This window comes from Saccoglossus kowalevskii, chromosome 11 (genome assembly GCF_978046115.1).
Source record: "Saccoglossus kowalevskii chromosome 11, keSacKowa6.1, whole genome shotgun sequence".
NCBI classification, from domain to species: domain Eukaryota; kingdom Metazoa; phylum Hemichordata; class Enteropneusta; family Harrimaniidae; genus Saccoglossus; species Saccoglossus kowalevskii.
In genome coordinates this window covers 27,645,223-27,658,267 of record NC_140651.1, presented here as the reverse complement: position 1 = coordinate 27,658,267, position 13,045 = coordinate 27,645,223, and the positions used below count along the sequence as shown (strand labels likewise).

The window sequence follows — 13,045 nt, the reverse complement described above, 5'->3', positions numbered from 1 at the left end:
TTAAAAACGGCACCAATTGCAGTGTTTGTATTCTTTTTAATTCTGTCAACTGAGAAGATTTTACACATATCAACGTTGCCAAGAGCTCCTCGAATAAACCTTGAAACGCCGGAATAGGGACCGAATTTGTTTCCCATTCGATGTGTTTATACAACTATCTTTGTATGCTAGTTCCAGTGCCGATTTTATTACGACGAATTAAAGTAGAAAGTTTTAGGTGCTGTATCTCTTTTGCTTTAAAGCTATTTCCATGTTCCAGAACAAAGTTTTAAATAAGTTGGCTTACAACCGTGTGTAAGCCTTCCTCATAAAACTTTTAGAGTTTTCTCACACTATTTTTCAACATAGTTCCCTATAAGTTCAATGCACTATTTTCATCGATGTTACAGTTTTCCTATTCCCTGCTAGAATAAGGTTTCTTCTTGATCCTTTAGATAGGCCTCAAAAGCTTGGATAACGTCATCATCAATCTCAAAATGGTGACCACGCAAGAGAGCCTTCAGTTTAGGAAACAGGTAGAAGTCCGACAGTGCCAGGTGGTCAGGTGAGCAGGAAGGGTAAGAGCCATATTTGGTTGATGCTGCCACTGCCACCTGTGCTGTGTGGACAGGTACAATGTTCTGGAGCATCAGCACACCAGCTCGAAGCTTTCCTCTTCTTTTCTCTTTGAATGCTGCTCTTAACTGTCGCAGTTCTGAAGCATAGTACTCTCCGTTGATTGTTTAACTCTTTTGCAAGTAGTCAATCATGATGGCTCCTTTGCTGTTCCAGAACACAGAGGCCATCACCTTGACGACAGATGCCACTCGCTTGAACTTCTTGTTGACTGTGAACCCTCGTGTGTCCATTGTTTGCTCTGTTGTTTTGATTCTGGATCAAAGTAGTGAACCCATGTCTCATATTGGGTCACAAATCACTCGAAGTTGCCAGGATTTGACTGGAAACGGGCCAAAAGCGTCCTTGAAACTCCCAACCTGTTCAACTTTTGATGTGGGTTAACAGTCGGGGCACCCACCTTGCAGACAGCTTGCTCATCCCCAAGATGTTCGACAAAACATTTTGAACTGCGCCATAACTGATGCCTAGGGAATGCACGATATGTCGGATAGTGACACGTCTGTCATTCATTACCATGCGATGAATGGTCTCAACCTGATTGTCCGTGGTGGTAGATTTTGGGCCTCCAGACCTTGGGTCATCTTTCGTGCTCTCCTTGCCTCGCTTTGAATTAGCAACCCACTACTTTAGAGTGGAATAAGAATGGTCCTCACCAAGTGTCGTGACGATGTTTTTGTGGATTTCTTTGGGAGTCATCCCCTTTTTATAGAGATACTTGATCACAGCACGAGCTTCTGTCTGGTCCATTTTGTGATTATCTTCTCATCTGCTGATTTTAATTAAACACCACGTGCTAATTAATGAATACCTAAATTTGCATTTTTCAGGTAGTGACTTAAGACATTATAGTATAAAGTTATACCCCAGAATAGGAGTTCCGCCCCTTGTCCCATGGTAAGGCCGAGAACTTATTGATCATCCCTCGTATATGTCGTAGATTGTTTAAAATTTCGTGGTATACCCACCTTCAGCGGTGGTTTGCTGTCTCAATGTACAGTAATACATATGTGTTTATAATGTACTGCATTATGTATACAAGCCACACATTCAGTTAAATGCGCACGACTGCTTCCGTAAAATAGACGAAGACATAAAATCAATTAAAATTACATTAAAAACTGTTTTAAACTCAGCTTAATTTATTTTTGGTTTAGATTGATCGCGTTAGGTTCTTGTACCGTAGCCCTAGTTTGTAATGTGTTGGGTTCTTGTGAGGACTTGGACGTTTTTGGGACTATTTTGTTACCCTTCAGGCACTTTTCAAGACATGGGAACATTCGGTAAAACTCTTTGCGAAAGTTTTCATTGAAATAGGCGTACAAGCATGGATTGGTCCAACTGTTGCTATTATAACTGAACGCTTCAATGTGTCGCATTACCCATGCTCCCTTTTTCATACCCATCGGAATATCTTCATAGTCAGTGAAATTCCAGTACAGAAGTAAAATGTAGTGCGGTAACCATGACAGTGCAAATGATAGAACGACCAGCATAAGCATTTTGATTGCTTTGCGTTTGTTGCGGTTTGATAAATTTGTCGGCCCTTTCTTCCTTAGGGATACTATCATTGCGATGTATAGCCCTGTCATGATGATCAATGGGATGAGATACATCACTAAGAAATCAACCAGATGGAAAAGTCGACTGAGTTCTGCCTTCCATCCATAGGGGACATAACAGGCCAGTATGGTGACATTGTACCAGGTGAAAGGAACCACATCCAATAGCGCTGGTTTTCTGGCTGAGTACCCCAACGATGCTATCCAAACCACTGATATGATTCCGGCAGCGTGCGATCGCGTCAGTTTCGGCTCCAAGGGCGTCACGATAGCTCTGTATCGATCAATTGCAATGCCGACGAGCGAAAATACCGAGGCACAACGTGACGTCCACTGAAGCCAAGCAAATGTGCGGCAAAAAAATATACTGCTATTCAAAGAGTCAAACAGTCTTGGTACATGATAATAAAACAGTTCGTGAGGAATCTGAAACATTGCCACCAAAAGGTCGGCAAGTGATAGAGATATTATGAACATGTTCGTCGAGGAGTTGCGCAACTTTGGTTGTCTAAACACAGCAACAATCACCCAGATGTTCCCAATAACAATCAGAACAAAAAACAAACAATAAACAAATCTTCCATAGTTGTCTGGCACGTCGATAATCCGTTGAGTCTGGTAGAATTCATATGAGGCACTGATATTTATTAAGTCATCCATAGTTAATCCTGGAACAAGAAAGGCAGGATTTAGATTAAAATACACCCTCTGTATTTACACCAACAAAATGTTACCAATATGTATGAGTTTACAATGGCTTGTTCACTTAGAATTGATTCAAATAGAATTAGAATTAGTTCTTCCAATGGCTCAGGTATCAAAAAATGTCTATTGTAACTAAATATGAAATATCATTTACTTACCTGCTCATCAACTCTGTGTGTGTAGTATATAAATTCTTCGATATAATAGATGGTTCGTATTAAATTCTGAAGCAAAAAATAAAACCGTGATAAGTCTTTGCAGTACAAGGCACATATGCATGTGTATAACATATCCTGATTGAAACAGATTTCATTGCTCTTGTTAAAGGAGGCGATACGTGAGTACAATTTCTGCAACGGGGTTGAATGTACTATGATGACTTTATTTCTATACAAATGCCATCTTAGGGTACATGTATAGTAAACCAACAAAATGCATTACGTAGAGTAATATTATCATTATTAACATCATGTGTAACTAAAAGTAAAACTCAATGACAGAGATGTGTGTATGGTGTAATTTAGTCTTTGTTTATTCCGTATTCTGTATTATTATATTATATTGTATTATATTATAATATTTTGTTAAATATTTGGTCAATACAATACTGCAATTGCATATATTTATGAAGTTTTCCAGTCTTTCGACTTTCTTTTATATATTACATTCGTTATTATATATATAACATTCGTTAAACTAGAACTAAAACAATCTAAAACGAATGAACTTCATTCCCGACTACTACGAATAGAAGTGGGTCAAAGTGGTTCCTACAAATGCGGTACCACTAACATTTCATGAATACTAGACAGAAATCTCAAAATATCGTATATAGCTTGTAACCGCTTCATACAATGTGTGGAAATTTATGCCTTCACTTCCATGGTTGTCTTGCCAACACCATGCTTTTGAAAACATTAACATGTAATAGCTATGCTACAAACTCCGTGAAATGAATAATTGTGAAAGTATTTAGTGAAAGGTAGTCTAATAATGTTTATATCGGTATGCATGATACAAATGGGTCGTGAAAAATGCAGTATTTTATGGATATATAAGTGTATATATGGCATTGCATTTGATAGACCAGTATTAATAACGCAATGTTTCTCTTCGGTAACAGTTCTTCTTAGCGATGTGCCAAAGACTATATGTTGGGAGAGATTCCATAAACTTACATATGATGCAACATATCATTACGCGTCCTTGCACATTGCGTGTTAATACAAGAAACTTGTGCATCGTCAGTTTCTAAGAGTTTATTGTCGGCATGAAAAGAACATTTCAAACGCCCACACACAGACTAGATATATAACTTCTATATGTTGATGAAAGTATCTGAAGTCGAACGTAGGATGTACTTTGCTGAGTCTTGGCTATGAACAGGAAATGAGAAACTCCGGGGTTGCGTCGCTTAAGCAATCACGCACTGTCATTTCACCATGCATTGGCGGTACTTTGTTATCTAGTCACTGTGCATCCAGTATGTCATTTTAAAGTGAAGACATTTCCACATCAGTTAGTTAGGCACTGGAAAGCGCGTGTACTTCACAATACAATAATATTTGGTAAATGTAATATATCGTTTAGACATACAACTCCCCTGTTTGGCTGTAAAGGACTGCCTTAAAATGATTAACGTACTGCAGTATTCTTAAAACCCATGCCTGTTATATCTACTATAAAGAATGAAAGCATATTACCCTGGGCTAACTGATCTGCACGCTTATTAGGTTTACCGCGTATAGACGTCGGTAATCTCGTATATTTTCGTCTTGCCCTTTAGCTGATAGTTGAGTGAATACGGGTATTGTAAAGGCTGATATAGTAAAACTAGTGATTTATTTTGAATATTGCATTTTGATAGTTTCAACAGTAAATTCGAAGACATCGACATGAATCCAAGTGTTCATAACATGTTGCTGTGTGCAACGAGCAAATGGGCTCCAACAACATTGTGTGATTTGCATAACAGCATGTAAGACATAGACCGACTGATATCACATTCTGTACAGTTGGTTAAATCTCATCAAATTTCTGTTTAATCAAGCATTATTTTTAAAAAAAATAAATTATTATTTCAAAATCACCATTATTTTTCCTCAAGTAGTGCAAGGCAAATGGAAAAAGAAATTGACTTGTAATGAAAATATAAAGGGCTCCGCATTAGCGACAACGCACACATATCCTCTGCAATAACTCTAAACGATGTGTCTGCAAATAAGTGGTAAGTAAATAAGTTTGAACGGCGAACGTTTTAAAACAAGCGTAATGTCCGTGATCGACACTCTCAAAATATTCTTTGGCGAGTGACTTAAATGGAAGTAACAGCACACTCAAATACAAATTATCAAACTTGTTTTGGGACCTGCATAAACTTTTAGTGTCGAACAGAAGTAATCGACAATGCTCCAGAAATCAAAGATAATTAATTGGAGAAAAAAAATACTTGCTAGACTGGTATAACTTAAGTATACAAAAATGTATACATGACCTATGGTAGGACAGGTGTAAAATTAGTATAGTACATTTACGTTGCTTAATGTTTGTTGAGGAGCGGACCAAATGATAATAATATGTATTGCATCTCACAAATGAGAGTTACGTAATACGCGATAGTGTTGTGCAATTTGTATACAAATACGTCACGGTTTATTCGGAGATTCGTTTAATATATATTGCCTTTGTTTGTGCGATTAATCAAGTTGGGCATTCATGACAAGGTCAAGGTCAAGTTCAATTGAGCATTGCAAATAGCAATTGCAATTCGCCATGTTTTTATATTGAGTACGACGGAACATAAGTGACGTTGCAACGATTACTGAATATAACTGCCCGAAAATTATTCAAATGCAACAAATAATGGATAAAGATTCTTTATGGTTAAAATGATGGACAAATCCAAGAATGAAGTCAGTAAGCCTTCAAGGTGAAAAAGAATTATTGAATCTGCGATGCTTAGATAAATCGTGAGTTTAGAAATCCAGATATCTTACTATCAAAAAATGCAATAAATCAAAATAACATTCTGTAGACATTCGCATTACACTGGTTTGAAAAGGGAGCTGATGCTCAGTATACACTGCATATGTCTAACCAGTGAAACATATATACCACTCCGCTGTAATACAACTCAGCCGGTTATATAGCTTTATCATACCATGAAAGGCTGATATATTAGATAAAATATTACTCTCATGAAAATGTACGTGAATAGTTAAATAAATCGGCATAAATTAACACAAGTTAAGGTGTATTGTGTGTAAACAATCCGTTCTCATTTTTCTAGCTTGTGACCGTGTCTGCCAGATACTGAAAGTATGCAATGAGAGTTAGCGTGCTGTTTATTCAGCATCAATATCTTGATCAGCAGTAATGACTAAGCGCATTCGTTTCATATGAAAAACTTTACGACAAAAACAGTGTTCACACTATTGTTATAATTGTGTTGATTAAGCAGTTTACAACAATTTTGTCTACAACCGATATAAATTATATCTACAAATAAATGTTCATTGGCTAATGTTACCCATGCATATAAATATATCTAAATAGTAGCTATGTCGAATTTACTTGAAAAACGCGATTGTTGATGATGTCAGACATAAGTCATACAGAGTGTTAGCATGATTTTGCACACAACAATCATGGATATGTTAATTATGCTATGCATTAGATCGTTTGCCGTGTGTTTGTTTGTCTGGAAAAGATATTAACAACCTCTATTAGTCATACTCTAGTGTTATGTGTATGCGATAATGGTACTTATAGTCTACACATTCATTTCGACTCAGTCACAAAGAACTATTATTATTGCTAGTTCTTGTAGGGGCAGCAGGTGTCACAATAGAGAAATCGGGAAAAAAGTGCTTGCAGATATACTTGATTTCCTTTCACAACGAAACAACCAAGGTAATTGCGTTGATTTTTTGCTTAAAATCGGTTTAATTTTTACTGTTTAATTACATAATGCTAGTTATTGAATCACGATATCGTATCAGCGATGCAGAAAACCCGAGGCTGTGTCATGGACGGATACGGATAGTAAAGCATAAAGACACGTCTCAGCTTATGTATAATGGTTGATGTCGGTTTCACTTAAAAGGTATATATATTACATGTTACACGTAATACCATATCTTGAAGTCAAACTTAAAGCTTTTAAAGATAACACGTAATCATCTACACGCTGGGATGTATCAAAGTCACTCATATTTCGAAGGGTTCATATGGCGCTAGTCAAGAAGAGACAAGCTGTATCTCCGGTTATAGCCACTAGCGCAAGACGTTTTAAGTTCTTCCAGGAAATGCAGCACTTTCTGAAAATACTTTTAATGAGTTGTTGTGACGAGCGTTTGTAACTGTCATATTATATTTTTATTGTATGATGATGAATATTTTCCTTGCGGCATTTGGAGAAAGTATTCACAGTGCAGAGCAAACGACTGAATGACAGTCTTACGAATTACTACACTCATTAACTGTAATATTTAACGAATTTGACATGTGACTGTTATAACAACACTGAACAGTCAATAAACATTTTCTGACTTGCCAAAGAAAAACATATATTGGTAAATTTTGAAACTTAAGTATTTACGTATGATAGATATAAATCGTTTGAGTTACGTCTGTATATATTTGACTATGATCGTTTAATATAGACGGAAGATTGAAGATGAAAGAACGTTTTGCTAGGCGCCCATGATGAAACAAACTTGGACATAGCACTAGAACAAGCGACAGTGTAACTGTTTATGTTGTCTTTGCGGGGATATTCACAGGTCTGGATTGATACCATTAAAATCATTAAGAACGATTTGTTAATGATTGATTTCTCTACTTTGTTTTGCTGTACAATTATTGACATAATCGAACCATGTATGTCTTGGAATACGTTATTTATGAGTAATTGTTCCAACGAAATGTCTATGTGAACACATTTGTCAAATTAATTCGCTCAGAAACGACGACCACATACCAAATTTGAACGAATGTTTTTTCATCTTGTAAAAATTATACGTATTATTTTATTCGAGGTAATATGTTTCTTGTTATCTCTCTTTAGATAAATGATAACATCAATGGAACTGGCACCTTACCTTTGATTTGAATATCTAATTTTTTAGCTGCGGAGGCGATATTTTAATGTTGCGCACAAAATTATTCTTTTTATTTAACGATTGCCAAGACATCTACAATAACTATATATATTGCCGTTACTTTCAATTCACGTAATTGCACGTAGTATAGCAACAATGTAGATAACTTGTTAAATAGCAATGTAACCTAATTTAATTAAGGCAATTAGTGAAAACATATAGTTAGTAAAACTAATAATGATATACTTATCGATAACGTATCAGTAAAAAGAAACAATTGTATATTGGACACACTTACGAATGACTCGCTGTGCATTACCGAGATGACACAGAATCCAGGATTGTACTCATGCTTGCACACTAAGATACATAACGAGATGGTTGGAACTCGGAAAGGCGATCATGAAAAATCATGCGAGACATCGACACATACATAGCTTCAAAAGCAATATGGAATTAATTGAAACGTAAGCCAGCAGGGGCTAACGAAGTGTACGCTAACACTTAGATCGGGCTAAGCTATTGTATTCATGATCATTTTGAAAATTTACTATTATGATCATAACTATTCATTTTAGTATCCAATTTACGACATTGTTCTCGGGAAAACTGACGATGAGACTCTGTACTACTTGTCATTCAGCAATCTAATCTACACTTTCTGAATTTGCTTTGACACTGATTACTGTACTGAGATATCATAGTTAAAATGACTGAAGATTTGTATATTCCTAATAAGTTTGGGTATTTCTTAGCCAGTGCTAACAACTGTTTCCTTCCATGCGTAAACGCAATTGGGTCTAGTCGGTATGCAACCTTACTGATAAAACATTGTTTAAATATGTGATGTCATAATTCGAAGCTTGGTAGCAAATTATGTACCTTCTGTTCTCTGGCCACTGCAACCTTCATTATGGCTTACTCTCTAAACCAACACAAAATTTAGCATTTCTAGAAGCCAGAGCTGAATTTGATCATCTATCATGATTTATATTTCAGTCAGTTTGACAGTGGTTGCCATGACATATACTGATAAAGGTTAATGACAAGACCAGATGGCGAGCTGGTCGAAATCAACCAAAAACATCTTATGACTCTGCAGTTTTTAAGATACAAGACAGTAGCTGTAATTCTAAACCAATGTTGTTTGCGATTTTAAACTAAGGTAGTATCTTGGTGGAATGTTAGTGCGAGATTATTACCCCATCAATATTAGTTAGCGTTGACAAAGTATAGAAATGTTTTCTCTAGACAGCTTGACGAGTAATTAATTGATTATGATGTGTAAAACTTTCATGTGATTGGTTGTTTGTTGGAAGGCAAGGCCTTGGAGTCTCTTATACTGATTTTAATTGGTTAAGGGGTGACAAGAAATAAAGATGGATTCAATGCTGTCTCGGGTGAAAACCAGGGACTTGGCAGAGAATCGTTTTGGGAACATGAACGAAGCTTGTGTGTGTCTTTTGTTAGCCTAGCGTGGAAACGACCGAATCCCGGTTACCTAAGTGAAAGGTTTTTAACCATCAAAAATACCTATCACACATCTGCAAGACCAAACCCAAGGTCGAACATCTAATAAGCAAATCAGACTGTTGATGTTTTCGTCAACACAAAATGAAGCAACACATTTTTTAACAAATCAAGCTGACTAGAGTTATTTTGTTTTCTCCATTTTTTAACATAGGGAATGCCACAAATTGTTCTTTATTGCCGCATTTTAAATATTTTAATAAACCTAACCAACCAACTATGTCTAATAGAAGATATTGTCAAGGAAAACACGTTCCAAAATTATAACAAAGCCTAATTATGATCGTTATATGTTGACAATTATACATTACTTATTTTTTCCGTGTACTTTTAAAGCTAGTATTAGTAAACAATTACTTTTTTGGATAGCCACAAGAAAGAAAAAAATTACTATATAATACATTGCCTGTTTTATGTAGTTTATGCAATTCATATGGTGTGGCAACGTGGTGTATAAGGAAATGTAAAAAAAAGTGCCTCGGTTATATATCGCATTGCACACAGAGTAGACACATGCACGTCAATATATAAATATTTGCTCACGTGTTGACAGTTATATTCACCCATTTCATCATAATTTCACTAAATTGTTAAATTATATATAGAGAATCATAATAGCATGCAATAAAGAACAGAGTCATTTTACAAATATATTTACAATAACATGGCAGGTAATAAAGACAGTCATCCATGCGGGAAATGGAAATAATTATCGATAAATTATCCTTTTTTGATTTTTCGTGACACGAAACTGTGTAAATGTTTTATTTGCAATAACAGTGGGCAATAAATTAACCAACTCAATAAATTGTGTAATGTAAATTACGTTTGTATATGTCAAATTACACACAATTCTAACTAATAACTGTATTGCGGAATGAGTCGACCATATTACACCACGTGCAGTATGTATATACTATATGTGTAATACGTATGCTTGATATGTGAATTACGCGGAAAAAGTGGTGCATTATTTAAAACTGAATGAACAGTGTATGGCGCTGTTTAGTAACTGATAACTATATTAATATGGCATCAAAACCTTCAGTGTCCCGCCAAGTGTCCATTTAAAAACGATCTTTATTAAGACTACCACTGCCGTTTGATATTTCTCAAATGATACTGTTTCAGTACCCATTTAATTTTTCCACGGACGCGCCACGAACGCTTCGTTGAATTTTGATTTTATTATTGCTTTTGTATGCTTTCCATCCACACAAACTACAACATAATATATAACCCCCGCCGTTGTGTAAAACTCGAGATATTGCACAATTTACACTATCTGTGCCAATTATCGCTCTTTTTTCTGTTATGATATTGGGTAATTTGTGATTTTCTTACCCATTTCACATGTTTGTTAGGTTGTTACATGGTCCCCACTGGGAGAATAGTTAGGCTCTAGTAAATATAATATGTTTTTAATATAACGGAAATGTTCCTATAATATTCATTTAGAATACATAAATACATAAAGACATGTAATGACATATATTACTAGTAAATTAGTTTGAATATCGAACATTGTCAATTTTTTTTTTGAAATACTAAATTACAAGCTGGTCCATTACTAAACGGTATTACAAATTAAATTGGATACACCCCACTGACAACAAAGGTCTATGTTTTTTGAAAAAGTATTAACCATGATTGAAATATTCTCTCAAAATAAATATCGCAAACATGTTGTCAGGGTGAGCTTTGTCAGCAATTTGTAGGTTTTGGCTCCAATATTATATAGGATATCGTTAATTCAGCGAACAGACTATCGTGAAAAACCTCAAAACTGGTTTTCAGAAAAACTAATATTACTAATCAACTAAATATAGTTAACTGAATAATCTCTGAAATAAATTGATATCTCTATTGGAATATTGCCTTCTCTTTATAAACTGATTAGAGATAGACAGTAAAGCGGAGACATCATTAGTACATCATTACTAAAGCGGGAATAACCGCAGAGAAGTTAACACAAGTCCAAGAACAAACGACAAACAATCCACAAAAACAATACAGCTGGTACACTACACAACATAGTCAAATTCAAAGATGAATCCACAAATAAATTTCGACGGTTTAACGGTTTAACGTTGACGGCACAGTACCAGCGGAACTTTCGCTATTGGTGTTTTCTCCACGCACATCAGAGATTATATCAACATACCAGTATATTATTTTATACACAGAAGTAAATTATCTCTAACACGGTAAAATATTCGATTGTTTGCTCGTTTCTGTGCGCTACAATAACAAAACAGTAAAAGTGGTTGTACCGTGAACACTAAACATTTCATCAATAAAGTATATATTATGAACATCCACATATTTACAATCTGCTTAGTGCGCACATATTATAACCGCCTTATGTCAATCATAGTCAACAAGTAGACCCTGTCAGTATGGTATGACGTACGTCAGATAATATAAAGACATACGTCTACAACTCGTACATTGTGTATGCGGTATACCCGACTTTTGGGAGGGGTATTGTTGTAATATACCAGTAATACGTATCAAACATTGCCAGGTCCATGAGCACATCTGAGCGATTTATCGATTCAGTAAATGACGTAATGTGGATTTTGGCCGTTAAGCGTTATTAGTTCAGGTGTGAGTTGAACGGGATTTAAGGTGGCGCTACGCACAAGTTGGGGTAAACTTTTATTATGGTCAGCGCGTAGTCAGGAAACGTTTGTCTTATCATTTAAGGGACGTTTCTGAAAATGTTTTGCCATTTAATAGAAACATCTGTTTCGCTTCGCATCGTGAAATAACAAACAAAATGGTGCCTTGAACAGGAAATGTACCATTGAAAAACGGCGGAACTGTTTGATTGCACTTTATAACATGTAAAGGTGGGATGCACAGTGTTGTTCGATCACACTTTCTGACATACCAATGTCGGTCGTACGATGCTGCTGTCAAACACATGTTGTGTAATGACAATTACAACTGTCCGGTCGCAATTGCGGCATGTCAAGGTTTGACGCCCGGTGGAGCTTTCCGATCATACCCTGTGACATATTAAAATGGGATGCATGGTGTATATGTTCGACTGCATTTTGTGACATGCCTATTACATCTGTCAGATCACACTTTTTGCCATGTCAAGGTAGAACGCACGGCGGAGCAGTTCGATTGTACATTGTGACATGCCAATTGCAGCTGTCTGGTCGCACTTTTTGCCATTTCAAGTTGGCTTTGTGACATGTCAAAGTGGAATGCATGGTGGGTCTGTCTGATTTCACTTTGTGACATGTCAAGGTGGAATGCACGGCAGAGCTGTCTGATTGCACCTTGGACAAACTAAGTCTTCTGAACACGTCCGAAGGTGAATGAAATGAATTTCAGAACTAGCGTTTTACCATAGGAGATAAAAACGTAGTGTCAATCCTAACGATCTACGATAGCTGTATAGCATTTTTGATATATTCATGTGATAAATAATCCAGTTAATAAGGCGGTGTTACGTTGTTTCCAGCTGACATGAATCAATGAACCTCCGTAAAACGCGGTAAGCCCTCTGCTACT

General features: G+C 36.1%; 1 protein-coding gene across 1 annotated transcript; it reads right to left on the bottom strand.

The window, feature by feature from the left end:
- Positions 1-1,757: 1,757 nt before the first annotated feature.
- On the bottom strand, positions 1,758-2,837 carry LOC100374122 (QRFP-like peptide receptor). Its single transcript, XM_078009683.2, has one exon. The coding sequence runs from the start codon at positions 2,835-2,837 to the stop codon at positions 1,758-1,760; it is 1,080 nt and encodes a 359-aa protein (XP_077865809.2).
- Positions 2,838-13,045: the final 10,208 nt, after the last annotated feature.